The 26,775-nt window shown below is 39.6% G+C and overlaps 2 protein-coding genes across 4 annotated transcripts in view; both read right to left on the bottom strand.

Annotated features, from left to right (window-relative positions):
• Window positions 1–4,032: 4,032 nt before the first annotated feature.
• Window positions 4,033–21,401, bottom strand: LOC306886996 (cytochrome P450 11B, mitochondrial-like). 2 transcript variants are annotated; one of them, XM_079444442.1, is made up of 9 exons: window positions 21,134–21,401; window positions 19,551–19,706; window positions 14,391–14,605; window positions 12,877–13,080; window positions 12,466–12,632; window positions 7,295–7,461; window positions 6,964–7,042; window positions 5,458–5,655; window positions 4,033–4,432 (listed from the first exon to the last, which is right to left on the bottom strand). In XM_079444442.1, exons 1-9 carry the CDS (start codon window positions 21,373–21,375, stop codon window positions 4,316–4,318), a joined length of 1,545 nt encoding a protein of 514 aa, XP_079300568.1. In that variant the 5' UTR covers window positions 21,376–21,401; the 3' UTR covers window positions 4,033–4,315. The 2 variants fall into 2 exon arrangements, with proteins under 2 accessions (XP_079300568.1, XP_079300569.1); XM_079444443.1 differs by lacking the exon at window positions 19,551–19,706 and having other exon boundaries at window positions 4,195–4,432.
• Window positions 21,402–22,215: 814 nt separating this feature from the next.
• LOC306886997 (complexin-3-like) overlaps window positions 22,216–26,775 on the bottom strand; it is a 6,161-nt gene continuing 1,601 nt past the window's right edge. Inside the window, exons 3-5 of one of the 2 annotated variants that reach the window (XR_013785656.1) lie at window positions 25,254–25,341; window positions 23,498–24,205; window positions 22,217–22,845 (exon numbers count right to left, since the gene is read on the bottom strand). Coding sequence is in view for 1 of the 2 variants with exons in the window: in XM_079444444.1 (XP_079300570.1) it covers window positions 23,987–24,205; window positions 25,254–25,341 (307 nt within the window). In the remaining variant the exon portion in view is untranslated. Of the gene's footprint in view, window positions 24,206–25,253; window positions 25,342–26,775 lie in introns of both variants that reach the window. The other variant, XM_079444444.1, reaches the window with a different exon arrangement.

The raw sequence follows: 26,775 nt of genomic DNA, 5'->3' as shown, positions 1-26,775 counted from the left end.
TGACTATCATGTCCTAATCACTCATTATGTAGGTATTTTGAATAATTACTGAATAGGGTTTATATTCATGTTTGGTATGTATGAGTGTGAAAAATCTAGCTTGAAACTTTTTTTCCAATCAATACTTTGTCAAATGTTCATCAGATTCTGCAAGAGTGGGAAGTTCGGACCATGTGTGTCACAGTGTCATGGGGTCTAGTTGTTGTGCCCTAGACTGTCCACTTGATGGTACTCTCCTCTCCCACTGCTTCATGGCCATGAACTCAAATTCCCATAGTTCTTTGCCCAGTCTCATCTGGACTGATTGTATTCAGTTGTGTCATTTGTATTAGTTTGTCTCTCTATTTAAACTGTGTTTGTGTCTGCATTTGTCACCAAGGTTTTGCTATTGTTACACTGCACGTTCTGAGGTTTGTTCTTTTATCTTGTGTTTTTTAGGCCTGTTTTTTGACTACGATTGTACATCCCAATAAAACTGCACTTGGATCTCTACCTTGTCTCAGAGCGGTACGTGACAGAAAACCTCGATCATCACAGATCCAGCAGTATGGGGTTTTCTTATCGTCCATCCTTCTACCAAGAAGGAATTAAAGGCAAGACATCAGGCATTGGCTGCTTATCGTCAGAACGGTTTTTTGCATCTGTATATTCCAATATTTAAAGAGTTTATTTTTTCTCTTTACAGTTTTATTCCTTTCTATGGAAGCAGAATAATGACAATAGTTTTTGAAACATAAAGCATGCTGAATTCCACAAATCGAAAATAAGATGCCTTGTATTTCCAGGGCTTGCATTTTTAGGTCCTGAAATTTAACATAGTTGTTTATTTAAGCTGTGAATATTTCAATTCAAAATATTTTACACACATTTTCGTAATTAAAAATTAAATAATTCATATTCACCTTCCAGAATTCACTTCCCAAATATTCAGTCTGTTTAAAAATAAGATGCAAATTTCGGTCATTTTATTTCACTTTCTGAATACCCTGTCGCAAATTCAGTGGTTAAAATTCGGCAGAAACTTCAGCGTTGCACATCTGGGACCCGCAGGAATAGCAGTAGAGCCCCGATGCAGGATCTCCAGCTGATGTCAGCCGCTCAGCAGCAGGTGCCGCAAGCTGTTGATGAAGGCCATATGTGGATCAAGTCATTCATTCACAAAAACTGATTTGCAGAAATGGAGCAAGTGCTAAGTAGAAGTTTTGATTATCGGGGTCAGTATAAACGTGGAAAAGCTGATTGCGTGTATTTTTTATTCAACATCTTTGCTGTTTCCCATAGCCTACATGTAAGCAGTTTTCTCTAACACAAAGAGATTATATTGCTCTTTTACCCAACGCTGAAGTACAGAACTAACATTACATCTGAGGAAGACATATATTGCTTTCGGTTGCTTAGTTTCTGTAACTTTGTATCATGGCTTGTGTGACTGTGCTGTAATACTGGGGTTCCCCGTCACACTCCAGGATTCTCCAACGATGCGTAACGCTCCTCAGTGATATAACTAATATAGAAGACCTCAGATCTCAGAACACACTTTACTGATGATTATGCAAACTACATTGACAGTAGCCTACATCAGAACATGTATTTTAGATTTCTATAGAAATATATTATAGGACAACAATCACATATCTCACACAGGGATCGCACTGTCATAGTTTGGGAATATTCAAGCATAATTTAAAATAAATACACAATCACATGAAATCAGATTAAAAAAAAAAAAAAAACATTTTAGCCGTCGCAAGAGTTTTTTGGCACAGGTCAGCATGACATCAGGGAAACTTTTTATTTATTTATTTAAAAATATGTTATTGATTATTTATTTGTTTTTCTCGCGAGGGCGAGGCGGCTGTGCTGGATGAAGAACAACTGCTCGACGGCACAATCCCACATGTTTATCAGCAGCACCGCACGAGTGAGAATATCGCGATATCCACCTTTGATCTCATCTGTAGGTATCTACTTCAAGAGGTCAGAACTGTCCATCCTGACTCCCTCACTGTAGCCGCCTACTCTCGCCTACACTTCAGACGAGGCGAGGCGCATCTCAAACAAGCCTAATAATGGCTGTCACAGCCGCATAATGTGTTTTCTTTAACCGATTTCTGAGGGAAACAGCGTGAAACCTTGCACGTTCGTTCAAACGATATAGTTTGCATACTCATCAGTAAAGTGATCTGAGGTCTTATATCACTGTATGTATTAGTTGGACATTAGTTGAATCTTAAAAAGGGTCTTAAAAAGTCTTAAATTGTACAAGAAAGTCTTAATTATGATTTCAAGAGGTCTTAAATTTGGAGACGGAAAGACAAGAATTGCGATATGGCTGAATGTGATGATTAAACTTCCAAAGGCTATGATTTCATGAAATAAACATGAGCTGGAAGTTCAGAGTCTGGTGCTGTTTTGTGTCATTTACCGCTATATTTCAGCCAAACGCCACACCTGCTGGCAGAGAGTGAATCAGTTAACAGGTTAAACTAGACCGTACCAGTTTCACTGAACGATTAACATAATTAATGAAAATGTAATGGGGCAGAAAATGTATAGCCTATATTTATATAATTTCATATAGTTAATATCACACGAAGAGTGCCAAAAATCAACATGGTTACAAATGTGATATTGATTTTATGCAACAGTTCAATAAACAAGAAGTTAATATTAAGAGACTTGTGTTTTAGACACCATATTTCCTGCTTTTGCTCTATTTGTACAACAAAATTAATGAACTACATCTCTGAGCAACATGACGGTGATTCGTTCCTGAATGAATCAACCATTTAAATGATTCGGTTCAATCGCAATGACTCACTTAATAACACTGACTTACTGTCACCTATTGGCTGTTTTAATTTGACATTAAAGTATCTTAATTGTTTTTTTTTATAATTTCAAACATCAGTTTTGAACTTTTATGTTTCAAATATGAAAACATCATGTATGCATGTGTAACTGCAGGTTAGCATTCTATGTCCCTCTGAGCTGCTTTAAACAATATTAAACACATCTAAATGCCACTTCAGATGCACTGCAAAGATACATTTTGTTGATACTTATTTCATCTCCTTGGTAACAGCCCAAATGCAAAAATTTGACTCAAAAGATGATGCACACTTTTAGAAAAAATGGCTTAAAGGTAAAAATGTCCATAAAACTTGTTGGAAAAGACTCATTTCTATCGCTGCTGTGAACTGACCACACAGAATATGAAGAATATCAAAAACATTCAGGAGTCAGCTGTCCATGGTAATCTTTAAAATACCAGCACAATAACACACTCAGCAAAATATCAGCTAATTATCATTCAATATCATCAATAAAATCCCAGAAAATATCAAGATATAATTTTTTGCCAATTTCGTACACCTTGCTCCATTTCTGCAAATCAGTTTTTGTGAATGAATGACTTGATCCACATATGGCCTTCATCAACAGCTTGCGGCACCTGCTGCTGAGCGGCTGACATCAGCTGGAGATCATGCATCGGGGCTCTACTGCTATTCCTGCGGGTCCCAGATGTGCAACGCTGAAGTTTCTGCCGAATTTTAACCACTGAATTTGTGACAGCGAATTCGGAAAGTGAAATAAAATGACCGAAATTTGCGTCGTATTTTTAAACAGACTGAATATTTGGGAAGTGAATTCTGGAAGGTGAATATGAATTATTGAATTTTTAATTACGAAAATGTGTGTAAAATATTTTGAATCGAAATATTCACAGCTTAAATAAACATCTATGTTAAATTTCAGGACCTAAAAATGCAAGCCCTGGAAATACAAGGCATTAAAACAAGCACTGTTAATTCAATGCATCTTTTTCTTTCGACTTGTGGAATTCAGCATGCTTTATGTTTCAAAAACTATTGTCATTATTCTGCTTCCATACCTTTCTATATTCTGAAGATTTGTTCATATTTAATTCACACTTATTTATACCAAATCTTACTCCTAAAAACAGTGTTTGTGTTCTGTCTGAAATCCAAAATCCCAAAATCAACAAAATCAAACACGAATTATGAACCTGGTTTCATATAATGATTTATGAAATTCTGGAAAATTGACCTGGAAATGTATGCAAATTGGTGCACATTTATTTAGACAATTCCTCATTTGCATATTTAAACATAACATTTCAGAAAACTTGTAATACTTTTAATATTTTTTTTATTTTTTTTTACAATTCTTAATGTGATCAATTAATAGGAGGAGTAGTATGAGTAGTGCCTTGCCATAAAATCATTGATAAGCGCAGATAAATCATTGATAGTAAACACTAATATTCCATAAATCCTAATAAGAGTGTGGTTTATAGTGAGCTTGTGGTGAAGGTGATTCTGGGAGGAGACTGGGGCTGCAGAATGAGAGTGTATTTAGTGTTCAGATCTTCTGTGGATGACACCGTCAGTCTGAAGTTCCTCAGAATCTGCAGAAACACACACACACACACACACACACACACACACACACACACACACACACAGTGTTTTATATTTGCCATCTAATCATCATCTTCATCGAAGTGCAGCAGCTTCAGAAGTTCACCTGGAAAGCTGTTTTTAAAATATTGATACACTGGTCCATTACATAGTACAATAAAAAAACACTTTGAAACAATTTTCACTCAGAAATTGATAATAAATTTCACAAATTATTTCAAAGAAACTCCATATAGAGAGAAAGACTGAAATAGTATTTTCTCGTAAAACATACTCACATAATGTGTATTATTTACAGCGTATAATACAGTGTATTTTTACATCATATAATCCAACCAGTATTGCTTTTCTATCATTGAGATACTGTTTTTGGTTATATTATGATTGTTTATGAATATTGTTAATTACGCTTAATTTTTATATTTTCTGTTTTCACTTGAATTTTAGTTAAAGTTTTAGCAGTTTTGTTGTGTTTTTGTTCTTTTTATTATTATTATTAACTTAGTTTAATTTATTTTTTAACCTGAACAAAAATGAGAAATATTGTCTTGGCAACTAGCTCAGGTTGTTTTAGGTTGTTATATATGACTCTGGAGCACAAAACCAGTCAATTTTTTTAAATTCCACTGATGTATGGTTTGTTAGGATAGGACAATATTTGTCTGAGATACAACTATTTGAAAATCTGGAATCTAAGGGTGCAAAAAAATAATAATAATAATCCTGATAATAACCCTGATAATAACCCTGAATTAAACTCCGATGAAGTCTCAGCATCTCTCTAGGTTACGTAAATTAGAGAAATCTTTTCTAGTGCTTCTTAAATATGCTCTTTAATAGAAATGATATATTAGCACGTCTGAATAGATGTCTCTGTACTCTACACAATGACAGTGACGTCGGATCTACTCTAAACAGCTTGTGGTTATTTCACTCATCAGCCGGTCTCTTCTGTGCTGGTTTCTGGAGCAGAATCAGACCCAGTCATGTGTCTCTGAGGGTTTGTACTCACGTGCAGTAAGAGCAGCTGCATCTCGTTCTCTGCGATCCTGCGGCCGACACACTGTCTGGATCCGAAGCCGAAGGCCAGCGAGCGAAAGCCTGCTCCTGCAGCGCTCTCAGAGCCCCAGCGGCTCGGCTCGAAGCGCTCCGGACGCTCGAACACCTCGGCACTGCGGCCCAGAGGATACAGACACACCTGCACCAGCGTCTGACACCAGCACAACACACTCAGACACTACTTCACTTCAACATATGAGCCGTCTGCTTACAAGTTCAACACCAAACCAATGACTTGTTAAATATCTTTGCAGAAAAGATGCATGAAATATAAAGACAAATATTGTTTTGAACATACACTACCATTCAAGAGTTTGGGATCAGAAAGATGTTTTTTAAAAGAAGTCTCTTATGCTCATCAAAGTTGCATTTATTTGATTAAAAATACAGAAAAAAGCAGTAATATTATGAAATATTATTGCAATTTAAAATAATGGTTTACTATTTTAATATACTTTAAGTCAGAATTTATTTCTGTGATCTGCTGCTGTATTTTCAGCATCATTACTCCAGTCTTCAGTGTCACATGATCTTCAGAAATCATTATAATATACTGATTTATTATCAGTAATGGAAACAGTTTTTGCTGCTTAATAATAATGTTAAAGCTAAATAATAGTGCTGCTTTTTGGAACCCGTGATACTTTTTTTCAGGATTCTTTGATGAATAAAAAATAAAAAAGAACAGCATTTATTTAAAAAAAGAAAGCTTTTGTAATAAAACACACTACCATTCAAATGTTTGAAAGAAATAAAAACAAATTTCAGCAAGGATGTCTTGAATTAATAAAAGGTGATGGTAAAGACTTATATTGTTAGAAAATATTCCTATTTTGAATAAATTCTGTTCTTTTAAACCTTTTATTCATCAAAGAATCAAAGGAAAAAGTATCACAGGTTCCAAAAAATATTATGTAGCAAAAATGTTTCCAACATCGATAATAAATCAGCATATTGTTAATAAATCCGAATGATTTCTGAAGGATCATATGACACTGAAGACTGGAGTAATGGATGATGAAACTTCAGCTGCGCATCACAAAAATAAATTATGTTTTACAGTATATTAAAATAGAAAAGTTGCAAAAATATTACACAATATTACTGTTTTTTTTTCTGTATTTTTTATCAAATAAAGCAGAAGAGATGTCTTTAAAAACATAAAAAATCTAACTGATCCCAAACTTTTGAACAGCAGTCTATATATGTTCAGGAATTATATAAAATGAGAAAAATTATGAATCATTTTTTGCCAAAACATTCAGTTTTAGGGGTAAAACTCAAAAAGTCAAGATGATTGAAACAGCGTCTAAAAATGGGTGCTGGAGTCTCATAAGCTTGCATTTTTCCTGCTTTCCCGTATTTATTCTAACCCGTGATTCTTGGATTCCAAAAATAAAATCATGGCAAAACTTTACATTGGAATGAATGATCTGAATCAGAGAAAAGGCCGTCTCACCCCAGCCGGAACGTGATAGTTCTGCAGGACGATGTCTCTGACCGGATAGCGCTGGACGGTGATTCCCACTGGATACAGCCTAAAACACACACAGACACACACACACACACACAGACACACACATACACACACAGAGAGACACACACACACACACACACACACACAGACACACACACCGCGTCACATGCATAAACAACGTATGACAGAATTACAGAATTTTCATTTTTGGGTGAACTATCGCTTTAATTTGCTAGTGCTTTTTCTATTTGCATGTGTTTTCTGAAGTTGCAGCGCGTTGAGTTCTCTCAGGCCACCTGTTATTATAGCCCACCTGAGCGTCTCCTTGACGGTTCCCTTCAGGAGCGGCGCCCCCTGCAGGGCCTTCTGGGGGTTTCCTGAAGCCTGTTCCCATGAGGCCAGCACCTGCGCTCGCACCCGCTCCTGCACCCCAGGGTTCCTCGCTAACTCAAAGAGAGCGAACTGCAGCGGCACGGCGGTCTGACACACACAGACACACACTTACATCAAACACATCAGCTCACAGACAAACATCTCTTTCCTGAGCAATAACGTCACTGAGGAATCACTCACAATAAGAAAACATCAGTTTAATAGAGCTAGCTTTAGCTATTTTTTAACAAAAGAGTAATACAATTGTGCTTATAAGTTTAAACACCATCCTTTGCACAATCTGAAAAATGTTAATCATTTAAAAAAATCATAGGGATCATAAAAATAGCATTTTGTTTTTTAGTTTTTTAGTACATTGATACATGCCATTCAGATTTTTTCCTGCAATTCTGATTTATATCTCGCAATTCTGACTTTTCACACAATTGCGAGAAATAAAGTCTGAATTGTAAAATATAAACTCAAAATTGCAAGGAAAAAAGTCTGGATTGTGAGATAAAAAAAAAACAATTACCTTTTCAAAAAGGTACCTGCATGGTGAAAAAAAGCTTTCATTTATTAACATTTTTATTCATATTTTGAATACATTTTAATTTTTATATTTTTCAATTTCATTTTCATTTTAGTTAAAGTTTGAGTAATTCTGTTGCATGTTTTCGTAATTTTTATTAGTTTCTGTTGCTTTATTAGGCTAGTTATATATACTAGCAGTTCAATTGGGATTATTCTGCTTTGTTTTTCAGAGTATTCATCAGTGGGTATTGAATATACTTCATTACAAAATTTTGGTTAGTATTGTGTATTTTCTCATATCCTGTATCACTGTTCGCAGTCGTTGGGATTGATAAAGGCCTGCTAAGTACGTTCGCGTACTGGTGCGGGTCTTTGTATTCGTGTCAGCTTGATATATTTCACTGCTGTTCGCAGTCAGTGTGTTGTGTGTGGCTTACTGCGCCAGGAGTATTATGGCTTCTCAGTGCTGCAGGTTTTGTCACTCAGCAATGGACCCTCGTGATGGGCATAGGGAATGTACTTCATGCTTGGGGGTTGCTCATTTGAAGGAGGATGTGGATAATCCCTGTACTGCAGCTTGTGATCTACCTAGAGATGAACGAATTTGTCACGCTAATAGGGCATGCAGTCTTGCATCTGAGCGTGGTAGGGCGAGGGAACGTTCATCGGACAGGTATGGTCATAAGCGCCCACGCAAGCACTCATGTGACCATCATGACTCCACACACAAATCAAGCCGTGAGTTTGTGGCTGAGGCAACTAAACGTCCAACGCCAGCTCCAACAACAGAAGGTGGTAACACTGATACTCATCTGCAGATCATAGCAGCTATTCAGAGTTTATCACGGAGAATGGATCAGTTTGAAGCTAATCGGTCCTCCTCCTCATCTCTACCTCCCGGTAAGGAAGACGTTCCAACGGATGGTCAACCGTCTCGTCCTGGGGAAGGCGCAAAGGATGCTGATGTATTATCACTTCTGGCTCCCCACTCTCTCTTTGATGATACACAACAGTCAGGAGAAGGGAGCCAATGTGAGGGAATTAATTCAGACTCTGCAGAACTTGATGATGAATCAACAATGAAAGAGTAGTTTTCTTCAAATACCTTTATTACTAAGGTATTTAGTGCAGCCAAGATCATTGGCCTGTGGTCTCCATTGCCTGATCCTGCTCCTGTTGGAGGTGTATGGGAAGGAATATCTCAGAATAGTTCTGTACCTTGTATTCCAGTGGCAGACGACTACACGTCTATGTTGAGAACAGCTTGGAAGAAACCGTCTCAAAAGCCTCAATTTAATGCAGGCTGTAGATGGTTGGCCAATATCCGTTACCCTACAGAAACGGGATTGGGGGACATGCCGCCAGTAGAACGAGTGATAGCTGCATGGACTGCCTTAGGCCCCATCCGTGCTTCTAATAACCCTCGCTGTCCCAGGAAGGAGTGTGCCAAAACTGACCATCTGGTTTCATGGTAATTTAATGCTGCTGCACGTGCAGCCCGCACAGGCAATGCTTTGGCTATCCTGTTAGCAGCTTTGCGAAAAACAATAAGCGCGGATGACCAAGATTCTAGGAACCTTGTTGATTCAGCTTTGGCTGCCCACTCTCAACTGACACGTGATGTGGGGGAGGTAATGTCTTCGACTATATTATGATGTAGACAAATATGGCTGTCACAAACCACTTTGCCTGACACCATAAGAGGTGAGCTAATGAATTTGCCAGTGATGCCTGGTGAGGTCTTTCATTCAGACTCTCAAGAAGTGCTAGATAGGGCAGAGCGCTCTATCACAATGAGGGAAACTGTTCAGCGAGCCTGTCATAAACCTCCCACAGCCTCCAGGCAGAAGTATAGAGAATCCCAGGGGATGCAACAATATGCTTGGGCTAGGCGTAATCTTGCTATGGAAGCCCTATTACCAATTATAAGCTACAAACATGTACTGATAAGAACGGACAGTACCTCTGTAGTTTACCACATAAATCAAGGAGGGACGAGATCGCTAAAATGCCTTCAGGTGGCAACAGATCTATCAACGTGGGCATCTCCATGGCTGTCCTCGCTAAGAGCAATCCATATTCCAGGTACAGCGAACAGAGCAGCCGACCTTCTGTCCAGGATGGAGCCTCTCCCAGGTGAGTGGCGGCTACACACAGAGGTAATAGCCCAAATTTGGGCCCGATATGGGACAGCCCAGGTAGATCTTTTTGCATCCGCGGAAACAGCCCATTGCCCGAGATGGTACTCTCTCAAAGTACAGGATGGCAGTTTGGGCCTGGATGCTCTGTCGCAAGAATGGCCGACAGACTTATTGAACGCTTTTCCCCCCTTTCCCATAATACCTCAAGTTCTTCGGAGGATCAGGGAAGGTTGCTACATGAATTTGCTAGTTGCTCCACGTTGGCCAGGAATACCATGGTTTTCAGAGATGATTCAGCTGATTCGGGGTCACCCGTGCAGATCTCCTGTCACAAGTGGGTGGCCAAATTTGGCATCAGAACCCAATGGCTCTGCACTTGTGGGTATGGCCCCTGCAGAGCCCGTCCCTCAGCAGCTAGATGATGCTGTGCAGAAGACTCTAAACAATGCTAGAGCCCCATCTACTCGTGCTAACTATGCCATTAAATGGAGAATCTTTTCAAAATGGTGTTTTGGCACAAATGTTGATCCAATAACCTGTTCCTTGCCTCTTGTTCTTCGTTTTTTGCAATTTCAACTAGATCAAGGCAAAGCGGCTAGCACGATCAAGGTCTATGCTTCATCTATCTCTGCATTTCATGGAAGGGTTGATGGCCAGCCAGTAGACCGACATCCCTTGGTATGCCAGTATTCCAGTTTTTGAAAGGGGTTCGCCGTCTCTGTCCAAATCGCACTCTGTGGGCAACAAGTTGGGACTTACCTCTTGTATTAATAATAATAATAAATAATAATTTGTTACATTTATATAGCGCTTTTCTGGGCACTCAAAGCGCTTTACATAGAAGGGGGGGAACCTCCTCAACCACCACCAATGTGCAGCATCCACCTGGATGATGCGACGGCAGCCATATTGCGCCAGAACACCCACCACACACCAGCTTATTGGTGGAGAGGAGGCAGAGTGATGAAGCCAATCAGTGTATGGGGATCATTAGGAGGCCATGATGGTCAGAGGCCAATGGGGAAATTTAGCCAGGATGCCGGGGTTATACCCCTACTCTTTTTCGAAGGACATCCTGGAATTTTTAATGACCACAGAGAGTCAGGACCTCGGTTTAACGTCTCATCCAAAGGACGGTGCTTTTTTACAGGATAGTGTCCCTGTCACTACACTGGGGCGTTAGGACCCACACAGACTGCAGGGTGAGCACCCCCTGCTGGCCTCACTAACACCTCTTCCAACAGCAACCTAGTTTTCCCAGGAGGTCTCCCATCCAGGTACTGACCAGGCTCAACCCTGCTTAGATTCAGTGGGCAACCAGTCTTGGGCTGCAGGGTGATATGGCTGCTGCGATATATTATTGGATATATAGAGTATTGGACTCTCTCACTAAGCCCCCGTATTTGTCTCTCAAGACAGCTTTCTTTTTGGCCATTTGCTCTGCAAAAAGGGTAGGAGAATTATGTGCTCTATCTGCTAGTGACGACTGTCTACGTTGGAAACCAGAGGGCACAAGCGTGTCACTTTGGCCAAACCCTGCCTTTTCACCAAAAGTAATTAATCCCCAGTGTAAGAATCAAATACTGGAGATCACTCAGTTTCAACCTCCTTCACAGACAGAACAGGAAGGCTTGCTTACCCTATGTCCAGTAAGGGCATCACGTACTTATGTGAATGTTACTCAGTCTTTGAGAAAATCTCATTCTCAGCTTTTTGTTTGTCATGGAAAGACCAGGCTAGGGTTGCCACTTTCGAAGCAACCTTTGTCACACTGGTTGGTTGACGTTATCGCCCATGCTTATACAGTGAGAGGGTTGCCAGTTCCTGTAGGAGTTTGGGCCCACTCAACCAGAGGTGTAGCTACTTCATGGGCTGCACTAAAGGGAGTTCAAGTAGAGTATATTTGTGCTGCAGCATCATGGTCTACGCCATGTACGTACACTAAATTTTACAGAGTTGATGTGACTAGTGCAACACCAGTGAGCACTGCTCTTTTAATGTCTGTTGCCCAGCGAGGAGTGAATGGTATGGATTCTGTAGTAACTCGCGACCCTGTTGACACGAGTCATACTATTTAGACCGTTAGTGACGGTCAGAGTGAGGTTGAAACAGATCGTAAGTTATGACTATAACTATGGATCTGAGACCGAAGAATGACCGTCACTGATCCTTGTCGCTCAGAACTATGGGATGTTCAAGGTAAGAGAACGAGCCGGAAGTAAAACCCGCTTTTATACATGCAGGAGTTCCGCCTCTGGGGTCATAGGCATAACTTTGTTTACATAAGGTCTCGAGAGAAGGCGGAACGAAGGTTACCATTCTATTTAGACCTATTTAGACCGTTAGTGACAGTCATCCTTCGGTCTCACAGATCCATAGTTATAGTCATAACTTATGTTAGTTGTGTGTGTGTGTGTGTGTGTGTGTGTGTGTCTACCGTATCGACTCCTCCGGCCATCAGCTCGGTGATGTTGGCTTTGATGAGCTCTAATGATAACTGTCCCGCCTCCATCAGCTGACCCAGCACACCTGGGAACCGGCCATCAGAGGCTCCGGCCACCGCCGTCTGCAGACGCTGATACCCACGCTGGATACGCGCCTCCGCTGCAAACACACACACACACACACACACACACACACACCTGGTATGAGTGAGTGTGTGTGTGTGTGTGTGTGTGTGTGTGTGTGAGTGTGTGTGTGAGTGAGTGAGTGAGTGTGTATGTGTGTGTGAGTGAGTAAGTGTGTGTGTGTGTGTGTGTGTGTGAGAGTGTGTGTGTGTGTGTGTGTGTATGTGAGTGTGAGTGTGTGTGTGTGTGTGTGTGTGTGTGTGAGAGTGTGTGTGTCACACCGTGGCTGAAGATGTGGTCCCATGCAGTGGCATGTTGTGTCCAGAGGGGGGCGTGGAGGTGCAGCAGCAGGCGTGGAGGCAGGTACAGCAGCGGTGGTGTCGTGGCTAACATGCGCTCGACGGCCCAGATGAAGCGCTCCGACTCTTCAGATGGAGACGATGAGAACAGACCAATGCGCTCGCCATACAGAACGTGGCAGCTCGCTGGAGACAGACACACGGCAAATGAGAACACACGTTATTTATCTTATTGTGTGAGCCAATCATCCGGCTTTTTTTTGACCTGGTAATGTATAATCAGAATGTCATAACTGGATTTTCTCTCTACTGACGTTTGCAGGATTTCTCAGTTCATGAATTGCACTTAAACTCCGCCCATTATTTACAATCTACTGCAAACTCTCATTCATATCCACCTCTATTTTTAAGAGCCACGCCCACATCTCAACATCCAATCAGCAACCGTCACACAGAACCAAGTCCAGCCCTACATTTTTTCTGTTCTGAAAGTCCATTTCTCTCGGATGTATGTCACAATAAGAAAGAAAAGATCTGTCACTACTTCCATGTGACTAAAATAATGACTTACGTAGAACATAAATAATAAGGTAAACATACACATTAAACTCAAAACGCTTGATAAACAGCAAAAACACCAAATACAGACTTATAATCTGTAGTAATCTTCATGTTCAGAGTTTCAGGTAGTGTTATTTTAGTATTTTTGAGATACTATTATAGTTTTTGTTAATATTTTAAATTTGATTTTTTATTTTATTTTAAAGTTATTCTAAATTACAATAAGACATGTGGCATTGACAAGTAGTTGAAATAATTTTTTTATTTTTCAGTTTAAGTTTATTTCAAGTTGCGTCCAGTCAGAAACTTGCCAATCGTTTGGCTGTCATGCCTTTGGAAGGCATTTTAAAGAGAGGGTGTGGCTTTTGAGAGGGGGTGGGGTTTGGACAGAGGTTGGAGGTGTGTTCGACTTGAAGTGGCGCTGCGCAGAATGATCAGTGTATGACATCAAAGTACCGCGAGAGCGATAAGAAAGCAGATGGATCGTTATGCTTTCGAATCATGTCATACACTGATCATTCTACGCAGTGCCCCTTCAAGCCGAACACACCTTGGGGCTTTTGAAGGGACGGTGTGGCTTTAGAGAGGGGGCGGGGTTTGGACAGAGGGTGGGGCTTTCAAGAGTAGGTGGGATTTTTGAGAGAAGGTGTGGCTTTTGAGAATGGGTGGGATTTTAAAGAGAGGGTGTGGCTTTTGGTAGGGGGTGGGGTTTGGACAGAGGGTGGGGCTTTATTATGAGGCGCGTTCAACTTGAAGCAGTGCTGCGCAGAATGATCACCGTATGACATCAAAGTACCATGAGAGCAATAAGAAAGCAGTCAGATCCTATGCATTCAAATGGCTCTCGCGGTACTTTGATGTCATACACTGATCATTCTACGCAGCACTGCTTCAAGTCAAATGCACCTATTCTCAACTCTCAGACGAACACTGACCTTCCAGGGCAAAGCGGAAGAGGTCAGGACTGGGATCAAGGGTCATACTGCGCTGACCCGTCTCTCCCACGCCCTCGGTCTCCACCCGGTGTCGCAGCAAACGGCAGAAATCCTGCGCGACGTCATCCAGCAGTGGAAGGAAGCGGCGTACGGCTGACGTGACCATCACCTCCCTGTTTAACAGCAGCCTGTCGGCGCGCCACTCCGTCCCGTTCCTGCAGCCACACAAACACTTACACGTCTGAACATCACTGACACTTACTGTACAGAGAGAGCAGTGCTGGGAAGGTTACTTTGGAAATGTAACAGGTTACAGATTACAAGTTACCCTATCTCAAATGTAATAATTTCAATTACTTTATTAATGTAACTGATTACATTTGATTACTTTTCTAAATTTTCAACTGTTAATCATGTTTAAACGTAAACCAGGCAGCGTTAACCTTACTTATTTTCAAAATCCTTTATCCCTTGAATTAAGATTATAATAATTTAATTTTAAAGCACAGCCAGCACAAAATCAGACTTACTTTGAGATCATTCTGATGTTAAATACAGATTTAAAACCATAACAAGAAATAATTTAGTAGCTATGACACTGTCTTTGAAATCAAATCTTTGCATAGCTACGATAGAAAACACTGATATCTAACAGAACAAAAGCAGTTAATATTAAAAAATAAAGCATTTACATAAACCCAAACAGATAACAAATAAGCAATTCTGTGTCCTAAACTCCTGAAACATTAGTCTCTCATATATTAGAGCAGTCTCTGCAATTTCTGAAAGAAATCAATTAAATCTGTATGTGGGTGTGTCAAAAATTCAGATGTAACCCCCTTTCCATAAGTAACTGTAATTACATATTTTTTCTTCAGTAACTGTAACTGATTACAATTTAATTTATTTTGGGTAACACTTTATTTTAAGGTGTTCTTGTTACACGTTACATATAATTGCCAGTATAATAACCATAAATTATGCATAATTACATGCAACTAACCCTAAACCAAACCCTAACCATATAGTAAGTACATGTAGTTAATTAATATTACTCAGTACTTAAATGTACACTGTACACTGTAACAAGGACACCGTAAAATAAAGTGTAAACTTATTTTGTAATTACGTGATTTAGTTACATGTACAGTTGGGCAAAAAAGTATTTAGTCAAGTCAAGTCAAGTCTGCTTTATTGTCAATTCTTCCACATGTACAGCACATACATACAGAGAATTGAACTTGTGTTACTCTCAGACCCTTGGTGCAAACAGTTAACATTAAACACTGACAGTAGACGTTCAAATACGGATAAATACAGTTTAAACATATGTACATACAACTATACAGATATACAAATGAGGACATTTGTAGAAAAATAAAGAAAGAGATAGATAAAGTGGCATAAGGCACATGGCAGATAGAGTGCAAACCAGTTAAATAAAACAAAACTGTGCAGATATATGTGTAGTGCAAGAAGAGCTTATCAGTCTGTTAAAGTGACAAGAGAACAGTCTTTTTATCAGACTATCTGAAGAGGTAGTTTGCAGTCAATGCTGGATGAGGTAGTGATCAGTCCAATGCTGCACAAGTGACAGGTGCTGGTCACAGTTTTTAAGTGGGGGTGGGGGGGAGTGGAAGGGTCTTGGGGATGTGGGGAGCTGGGGGGGGGGTCGCAGTATCAGTGTTCAGTGTTGCATGGGGTAAAAGAGGGGAGGGGGGGCAAGGACGGGAGGGAGTTCAGCTTCCTGACAGCCTGATGTATGAAGCTGTCCTTCAGTCTGCTGGTCCTCGCCTGGAGACTCCGCAGTCTCCTCCCTGATGGCAGCAGACTGAAGAAGCTGTGTGTCGGGTGGGTGGGATCGCCTGCAATGCGGAGGGCTTTGCGGGTGAGACGGGTGCTGTAGATGTTCTGTAGGGAGGGGAGACAGACACCAACGATCTTCTCAGCTGCTCTCACTATGCGTTGAAGTGACTTGCGGCAGGATGCGTTGCAAGCGCCATACCACACAGTGATGCAGCTAGTCAGGATGCTCTCGATGGTGCCTCTGTAGAAGGTGCACATGATGGGGGCCGGGGCTCTGGCTCTTCTCAGTTTGTGGAGGAAGTAGAGACGCTGCTGTGCTTTCTTGGCCAGTGCTACAGAGTTGTTAGTCCAGGAGAGGTCCTCTGTGATGTGCACACCCAGGAACTTGGTGCTGCTCACTCTCTCCACAGTCGCACCGTTGATGGTCAGAGGGGCATGCTGAGTGTGTACTCTCCTGAAGTCAACAACAATCTCCTTCGTCTTCTCCACATTCAGAGAGAGATTGTTGTCACTGCACCACCCGGCCAGGCGGCTCACCTCGCTCCTGTAGTTTGTCTCATCTCTGTTGTTAATGAGACCCACCACAGTCGTGTCATCCGCAAACTTAATGAAGAGGCTGGAGTTGTGTAACGGTGTGCAGTCGTGGGTCAGCAGAGTGAAGAGGAGGGGGCTCAGCACACATCCTTGGGGGGCCCCAGTGTTCAGTGTGATGGTGCTGGATGTGTTAATGCCGACCCGTACTGCCTGAGGTCTCCCGGTCAGGAAGTCCAACAGCCAGTTGCACAGAGAGGTGTTGAGCCCCAGCTGGGCCAGTTTGTGAGTGAGCTGTTGAGGGATGATTGTGTTGAATGCTGAACTGAAGTCTATGAACAGCATCCTGACATATGAGTCTTTTTTGTCCAGATGTGTGAGGGCTGGGTGGAGGGCAGTGGCGATGGCATCTTCGGTCGAGCTGTTGGACAGACTTGATGTGGTGCATGACTAGCTGTTCAAAGCACTTCATGAGAATAGGAGTGAGTGCTATTGGACGGTAGTCATTGAAGCAGGATGGAGATGACTTCTTCGGGACTGGAATGATGGTGGTAGCTTTGAAGCATGTGGGGACAACGGCCTGATTTAGTGAGATGTTGAAAATGTCTGTGAAGACATCAGTGAGTTCCACTGCACAGTCTCTCAGTACACGCCCAGGAATGTTGTCAGGACCCGGAGCTTTGTGTGCATTGATCCTGCTGAGGGATCTCCTCACACTGTCCGGGGACAGCGTCATCACCTGGTTGCCGGGAGGAGGTGGAGTCTTCTGTGCAGTGGTGTTGTTTTGTGCCTCAAAGCGAGCAAAGAAGGCATTCAGCTCTTTCAGCAGGGGGATGGTGCAGTCACAGGTCTGTGGTGGGGGCTTGTAGTCCGTAATGGTCTGTATCCCCTGCCACAGGCTTCGAGTGTCTCTGCTGTCGCTGAAACGATGGGCTATCATCCTGTCCTCCTGTATGGCGCAGTCCGGTACGCTGTTGTCAAGCCATGTTTCCGTAAACACAAAAACAGTCTCTTACAGTCCTCTGAGTCGAGCGAAGTAGTCGGATGTAGTCCAGTTTATTGTCCAATTAGCCACCAATTGTGCAAGTTCTCCCACTTAAAAAGATGAGAGAGGCCTGTAATTTTCATCATAGGTCCACTTCAACTATGAGAGACAGAATGGGGGGAAAGAATCCAGGAAATCACATTGTCTGATTTTTAAAGAATTTATTTGCAAATTATGGTGGAAAATAAGTATTTGGTCAATAACAAAAGTTAATCTCAATACTTTGTTATATACCATTTGTTGGCAATGACAGAGGTCAAACGTTTTCTGTAAGTCTTCTCAAGGTTTTCACACACTGTTGCTGGTATTTTGGCCCATTCCTCCATGCAGATCTCCTCTAGAGCAGTGATGTTTTGGGGCTGTCGCTGGGCAACACGGACTTTCAACTCCCTCCAAAGATGTTCTATGGGGTTGAGATCTGGAGACTGGCTAGGCCACTCCAGGACCCTGAAAGGCTTCTTACGAAGCCACTCCTTCGTTGCCCGGGCGGTGTGTTTGGGATCATTGTCATGCTGAAAGACCCAGCCACGTTTCATCTTCAATGCCCTTGCTGATAGAAGGAGGTTTTCACTCAAAATCTCACGATACACGGCCCCATTCATTCTTTCCTTTACACGGATCAGTCGTCCTGGTCCCTTTGCAGAAAAACAGCCCCAAAGCATGATGTTTCCAACCCCATGCTTCACAGTAGGTATGGTGTTCTTTGGATGCAACTCCGCATTCTTTCTCCTCCAAACACGACGAGTTGAGTTTTTACCAAACTCTGACCATATAACATTCTCCCAATCATCTTCTGGATCATCCAAATGCTCTCTAGCAAACTTCAGACGGGCCCGGACATGTACTGGCTTAAGCAGGGGGACACGTCTGGCACTGCAGGATTTGAGTCCCTGGTGGCGTAGTGTATTACTGATGGTAGCCTTTGTTACTTTGGTCCCAGCTCTCTGCAGGTCATTCACTAGGTCCCCCGTGTGGTTCTGGGATTTTTGCTCACCGTTCTTGTGATCATTTTGACCCCACGGGGTGAGATCTTGCGTGGAGCCCCAGATCGAGGGAGATTATCAGTGGTCTTGTATGTCTTCCATTTTCTAATAATTGCTCCCACAGTTGATTTCTTCACACCAAGCTGCTTGCCTATTGCAGATTCAGTCTTCCCAGCCTGGTGCAGGTCTACAATTTTGTTTCTGGTGTCCTTCGACAGCTCTGTGGTCTTGGCCGTAGTGGAGTTTGGAGTGTGACTGTTTGAGGTTGTGGACAGGTGTCTTTTATACTGATAACGAGTTCAAACAGCTGCCATTAATACAGGTAACGAGTGGAGGACAGAGGAGCCTCTTAAAGAAGAAGTTACAGGTCTGTGAGAGCCACAAATCTTGCTTGTTTGTAGGTGACCAAATACTTATTTTACAGAGGAATTTACCAATTAATTCATTAAAAATCCTACAATGTGATTTCCTGGATTCTTTCCCCCCATTCTGTCTCTCATAGTTGAAGTGTACCTATGATGAAAATTGCAGGCCTCTCTCATCGTTTTAAGTGGGAGAACTTGCACAATTGGTGGCTGACTAAATACTTTTTTGCCCAACTGTAACTAGTTAGTCTCCAACACAGAGAGATGCACAAACACACTTTACAGCAAAACATCACAGTGCTGGGTTTGAATGCTAAAGACAGAAATAATGAAGAAGAGTGATGACAGAGACCCAGCAGCATTTGAGATCTAATGAAGTGATGTTTTTGGGGTCACAGTATTACAGTAACACACACACACACACACTGACTTGAGGAAGACGCCCTTGCTGTGTCTGCGTGTCTCTCGGTGTGTGGCCCAGGGCTGCAGCGTCATGCGGCGCGGATGGAGGCCCTCGGATCGGAACAACTCCCCGATGTCCATCGGCAGCATGATGTTCACGCTGCTCTGAGAGCCCAGATTCTCTCTGAAACACAACATGAGCTCAGCTGCATGCATGAGTCCGGCTGGCTGATTCATCTGAATGCATTTTCAATTATGATTTTGACTTCCAACAATTATGAAAACAATAAAATCACGATTACTATGATGCTCTTGTTTTGTTTTGTGATATAAATCCGGCATCAAAAATGAATTTATATATGATTTATTGTGTATTCTTCTTCATTTTGATTCAGTATTTTGTAAATGAACTCTGGGATGAGAATTTAAATGGTTTTCAATTATAAAATTGTGTGAAATGTTTCCAGTTGAAACATTAATAAAAATAAAAACACATTGTATTTCAGTCCTCAAAAATCCAAGCACTGTTAATGCAATGCACTCGTTTCAATGAGTGCTGTTTAACATGCTTTTCTGTTTCAAAGACTTTCATTTATCATTAATTTACTTATATAAAAGTTGAAATACAGTACTGTTGATTATTACAATTAATGGCTAAATGAATGTTTGGAAATGTAAACTGATATTTCCTACTGACACACTACAGCAGAAGATACAAATAACTGACTTCAAACCAGTTTTTGTTGGTGAAAATACTAGTGTTCTGGACTTTTGCAAAAGTATTATATATTTAAAGTTCAGAAAAATCCATCTAAAAAGTAAAAAAAAAAAAGGTTCAATAAAAGCAGGATGTTTTCCAAGTGAACGAGTAATTGTGTTAAATAATACATCTTTATTTATTTATATCCACATCCTTTCTTTTTAATTTTTACATTTATTTTTTAGTGAATATTTTGGAAATTAACTCTGGAAGGTGAATATAAACGATTGCATTTTTAATACTGAAATTGTGTGTGAAATGTTTCCAAATTAAATAAGGACAGCTTAAATATACAGCCATGTTGCATTTTAGGAAAATAATGCATTAAAATACAATTAATGCAATGTGTTTTTGTACCTTTTTAATCTTTTTTTTTTTTTTTTAATCATTAACTAACTTCTACACTTCAGTTTAATGACATTCAATAAATCCACTAAAAAAGTTAAAATCTGTGATGTTTGAAAAGTAAATGAGTGATGGTGTTAAATAAGAGCAGAATTAACTGCAAAATAAAGAACATATCTTCAGTGATCGTTCTGCATTTCTGATGAATGATTTATGATCAAATGTTCATTGTTTCCAGAACAGATATCTAAACATGGAGATGCAAAATGACGTAAGTCGTCTCGTTTAATAAGAAATGAGTTTATGACAAGAACAAACATCTGCCAATGATCTCAGAAAAATAAAATTACTTCGAAGGCAAAACAAGTTTCTGTTGGCAGATAATTCTACATGCAGATCAAAGCTCAGGAAATGAGTGTTATTAGTAATGCGACTCTCTGTACAGATGATGATGATGATGATGATGGAGAAGGTGATCAGCTTTAGTTGAGTTCTCAGAGCTGTACCTGTAGATGGGTCCGAGGCGTCTGAAGGTGTTCTCCATGTGTTTGTGAAGCAGACTGAACCTCCCGTCCTTCCAGAAGCGCAGCAGGTTGATCCAGCCGCTGCTGCCGGTGTGAGGAATCTCCTGGAAGCCTTGCACTCTTCCTCCACCTCTCCTCTGCAGCGCTCGCTCCGTCACCACATCCTCACACACACACAGAGAGCGGACGGAGGACGGCGGCGGACGCAAGCGTGAGGAGAACATGCTGCTTCCCTCTGACTTGATCTGATCGCTCTGAACCACTTTAACACACGCTCTCTCCCTCTTCCTGTCTGTCCTCCTGCTCTCTCACTGGACCCATGAGTTACTGTGACATCAGGGCAAAGTTCAAGAGAAGAGCAACACATCAGCTGGATAAAACACACACACGTCTGGTTTGCTATCCTTGTGGGGACTCTCATAGGCGTAATGGTTTTTCTGCTGTACAGACCGTATATTCTATTGCCCTACACCAACCCTACACCTAAACTTAGCCCTCACAGGAGACTTTCTGCATTTTTGGATTTTCAAAAAACTTAATTCTGTGTGATTTATCAGCTTGTTTACCCGTGAGGACCTCAGATTAGGTCCCCACCTTGACACGAGTCCCCATGAGTCTGTGTGTATTCAGGTTTAAGTCCCCACCTGCATAGAAAAACAGGTACACACACACACACACTCACACTGACACTCACACACTCACACTCACACACACTCACTCACTCACACACACACACACACACTCACACACACACACACACACTCACACACACACTCACACACACTAACACACTCACTCACAATAAGATGCTCGTACACAATAATATGAATGTGATGAATTAATCTCCAGTGATATCGTGGACTTGATCACACAGATACTATCAGAACTGAACTGAGCTGGACGATGACTTCACTGAAGCAATGATGAACTGCCTTTAACTGAATATTGAGTGTTTACTATTATCCTTTTGCATTATTGACACTATTTTCCTATTTCATACTGTAAAGCTGCTTTGACACAATCTATGTTGTTAAAAGCGCTGTATAAATAAAGGTGACTTGACTTGATGCATCACATGGAGTTTTTATTCTTTGTCTCAGTTGTGTCACACAATAGAAAACTAAATATAAAAGCATTATGGCATGACTTTTGAACAACTTCCCACTTAAACTGCTTAGACATGGACAAAATGTTCAAAATCTAACAATTATACTGTATGCATATCAAGCATATACATCTACTCACACATAATGATATACACTATTAGCAAATGTTGTTGAATGTTTATAAAGTCAACAAATGTTAACTATCCAATCTTTCAGCTCTAAACAATGCTACATAGACTACAGTGCAATACAGTATCATATGCATTTAAAGCTGCTTGGAAGCCTTGTGTATTGCATAAAGGATTATACAAAGAAAAAGAAAAAACTGATTTAAAAAGTGATGCTTCCAGGACATTTGACATTTACAAGATGAGACGAGACTCTAAGCTGTTTGAGCAACACACACACACACACACACACACACACACACACACACGATACAGTATACTAACTCTGTGTGTGTTTGTATAGCTATACACTACCAGTCAAAAGTTTTTGAACAGTAAGATTTTTAATGTTCTTTTTTTTTTAATTCAGATTTTTTTTGGGATCCCAAAAAATTCACAGTAATACATTGAAATATTTTTACTATTTAAAATAACTGTTTTCTTTTGAATATATTTTTAAAAATTTAATTTATTTCTGTGATTAAAGCTGAATTTTTAGCATCATTACGCCAGTCACATGATCCTTCGGAAATCATTCCAAAATTCTGATTTGCTGCTCAAAAATACATTTATTATTATTATTATTATGTTGAAAACAGCAGAGTAGAATTTTTTCAGGTTTCTTTGATGAATACAAAGTTCAGAAGAACAGCGTTTATCTGAAATAGAAAACTTTTGTAACATTATTAATGTCTTTATCATCACTTCTGATCAATTTAAAGCATCCTTGCTAAATAAAAGGATTAATTTCTATAAATACTGGCTCCGAGCTTTGTGGATAATGTTACAAAAGCTTTTTATTTCAGATAAATGATCTTTGGATCTTTCTATTCATCAAAGAATCCTGAAAACAATGTACTCAACTGTTTTAAATATTGATGATAATAATAATAATAATGTTTGTTGAGCAGTAAATCAGTATATTATTATGATTTCTGAAGATCATGTGACACTGAAGACTGCAGTAATGATGCTGAAAATACAGCTGCAGATCACAGAAATACATTACAGTTTAACACATATTCACATAGAAAACAGCTGATTTAAATAGTAAAAATATTTCACGGTATTACTGTTTTGACTGTATTTTGGATCAAATAAATGCAGGCTTGGTGAGCAGAAGAGACTTCTTTTAAAAACATTCAAAATCGTACGATTCAAAAACTTTTCACAGGTAGTGTACTTCAGGGAAAAAAATATATAAAATGCCTTTAAAGATTAAAAACTGGTTAATAAATAAATGTTTTTTTAGATTTAGATGTTTTAGTTAGATTGCTGTCGTTATAATTAGCTTCATTCAAGCCTATATAATCTCATTTAGAGAACTAGATAAACAAGAGACACTCATTAATTACAACAGTCATGCATGAACCCACAAAACCAGATAAAATAAATGGAAAAAATACAAATAAAATAAAAAATATAAGAGCTTCCTGAAGTTTGTGTGAAATATATATGAGGTAATAAACAAAAATAGGCCAAGGCTCCCACTGTTATTGTGCGACTGTGATGAGTGATGCATGCAGCTCTCGACTGCGTCTCAAACCCGAGTGTCTGGAGCGTCACATGACCCTGCAGGGCTGCGTCTCATTGGCTGACGAGGGCGTTCGGCTCGGTTTTCCTGTGAAGATGCTGGTGCTGAGGCTGAGGCTCTGGAAGGCGGTCCGCAGACTGAAGCTGTCGTCTTTAGCAGGGGCTTCGCGACTGACCATCTTCACCAAATCTCGCGGGAGACACACTTTCCCCCCCGCGGCTCGTAGCTGCTCCGCGTCCTTGGCATTCTGAACAGATTAACGAGAGCAGACTAATGAGCTGGAGGACACGGACAAATGCACATTACTACAGTCACGACTCATTACAATGATTATGATTTTTAACAACATACAGGGTTTTATTCTTTGCTTGCATTCTGCAAAACTTTACATGGATTCATTTAAATTTGGCTGATGCTTTTATTCTAGCATTGCATTCAAGGAAAACATTAAAGCTGTTTAATTGTTTACTTGAAGAGATCAAATTTATTCACATGCAGAAATTGTTCCTGAATGTTTTTTGATGTTATGAAGTGATTGGACTGTTTTCTGCATGTTTCCCTCAAACACAAACACCATTCACAGTCATGCAGGAAAGTCCCTAATGTTTATAATCAGTTCACATAATGTCAGTTCCCTTACAGAAATCAGACAATATTTGTCTGAGATGCAACTATTAGAAAATCTGGAATCTGGGGTGCAAAAAAATCTAAATATTGAGAAAATCTCCTTTAAAGTTGTTCAAATTAAGTTCTTAGCAACGCATATTACTAATCAAAAATGAAGTTTTGATATATTTACAGTAGGAAATGTACAAAATATCTTCATGTTACATGATCTTTACTTAATATCCTAATGATTTTTGGCATAAAAGAAAAATGTATAATTTTGACCCATACAATGTATTGTTGGCTATTGCTACAATACAATAATAAATAAAGTTCATCAGTATAAGGTCCATTCACACCAATAACGATAACTATAACATGAATTATCCACAATCCCACAGACTCTATGAAAATATTGAGTTCACATTACAACAGAGCAATGATATCACTGGACTCACTTTCAGAGTGATTTTATTCCAGCTCATGAATGATAAACACACTGACAGCCAATCAGAATCTGACTTTAAAGAGCTCGGGTATTTAAAGTGATAGACGACAAAACAGCAATGCGCTCATAATAAACAGAACCTTATCGTCTGCTAGTACCAGTAGTGTTATAGCTATGATTCTTGCTGTGAATGTGGCTTTATATTGGTGTTCATACGCCAGTGTGTGCAGTGTGTGTTGACCTTGGTCAGCTGGTATTTCCTCCTGAAATGCGCTCTCATCGCAGCTCTCTCTGCGTTCTTCTGAGCATTCATCGCCTCACGTTGTTTCCTGAAGATCGAGCGAGAGAGAACATAACTGTTTACAGACGCTTCACTGTAAACAATTCTAAAACATCACAGTGATCCAAACACTCCACATCAAACTTGAAGACAAGGAAGTGTTTCAAAACAAGCAGTAAAAGTCAGGTCTGTTGATGCTCTGATGCCGGGTTTAAACGTCTACAGACCAGGGTTATTACAATTAACTAAAACATTTTTGTTAATTTAAATAATGCAATCTGATTTATTTACTCAAGTAAGAGGGGTACCACAGGGCTCAATATTGGGCCTTTTTTCAATTTTTATTAATGATCTTCCCTTAGTTCTTTCGCATTGTTCTGTTCATCTGTATGCAAACGACACTGTCATTTACTTTTCAAATCCTCATTTAACTCAAATTCAAAATATGCTTCAATTAGACTTTAATGTTTTACAAGAGTGGCTCCATTCTAACAATTTACTACTTAACAAAGGTAAATCTCATACCATGGTCTCTGGTACAAAGCGTATGTTTAAATTAAAATAGAATAATATAAAAATAATGAGTAATGATAAGGATTTATTAAATGGTTTCCACTCAATAGCAGAAGGCATATTCACTGGTTGCTATTTATTTTCAAATGTATAAATTTTAATTATCCTAATTATTTGCATCAGTATTTGATCTTCTTCATATCCCTTAAGGAACTCTGATAAATATTTTTTTCTTACTCCTTTAGTTAAGAAAATGTTTTAGAAAAAGACATTTAGGTATAAGGCTCCAGCAGATTGGAATAATTTTCCTTTAAATGTACAATCTTTAACTTCATTTTATATGTTCAAAAAAGGTTTATTTTCTTGTTCTGAAACGTCTTGTAATTGTTTCAGACGATCTGTGTTTATATTTATATGTGCTACGTAAATATAAATATAGATTTAAATAATATAAATGTAATTATTAATACTTCATGTGTTAATATTGTAGTAGGGTGTGTTGTTTTGTTGTTTTTTGATTGGTGGGATTTTTGTTTGTTTTTGGATTCTTGTGTTACAGGACCCCGTTGAAAATGAGATGATGCATCTCAAGGGATTTATCCCAAACAACAACATTTTTGTAAATAAAGCTGAAATAAAATTTAATTGATGAAAAACTACAAATGCAGTTAGTTAAGCAACATTTCAAATTTTCCTTTAGACTGGAAATAAAGTAAAAAAAAAAAACTGAACTAAAACAGAAATGACAATTTAACCTAAATAGTAATTAAATAAATGGATTTACTAAAAGAATTCATTAAATAATTAATACGTAATTAAATAAATTAATAGTATTCAATAAACAAACAAAACAAACAAACAAATAAATATGACAAATAAATAAAATAAACAAAGTATATTTTTTAAATAGTACATTTAAAAAATACTAAAATAACACCATAACAGACCTTACATCTTCACACCAACATCT

The sequence above is a fragment of the Barbus barbus genome (assembly GCF_936440315.1).
Source record: "Barbus barbus genome assembly, chromosome: 21".
NCBI lineage: Eukaryota > Metazoa > Chordata > Actinopteri > Cypriniformes > Cyprinidae > Barbus > Barbus barbus.
This window is presented reverse-complemented; position numbering and strand designations above follow the sequence as displayed.

Bases quoted from the DNA above. Each gene is read 5' to 3' on its own strand.
- LOC306886996 (XM_079444442.1), bottom strand. From the start codon at position 21,375: ATGTTCTCCTCACGCTTGCGTCCGCCGCCGTCCTCCGTCCGCTCTCTG. The intron at 14,606-19,550 runs GTCAGTGTGTGT...GTGTGGCTGCAG, and splicing joins AGCAAGGGCGTCTTCCTCAA to GAACGGGACGGAGTGGCGCG. The intron at 5,656-6,963 runs GTGAGACGGCCT...TGCTGGTGTCAG, and splicing joins ACTATCACGTTCCGGCTGGG to ACGCTGGTGCAGGTGTGTCT.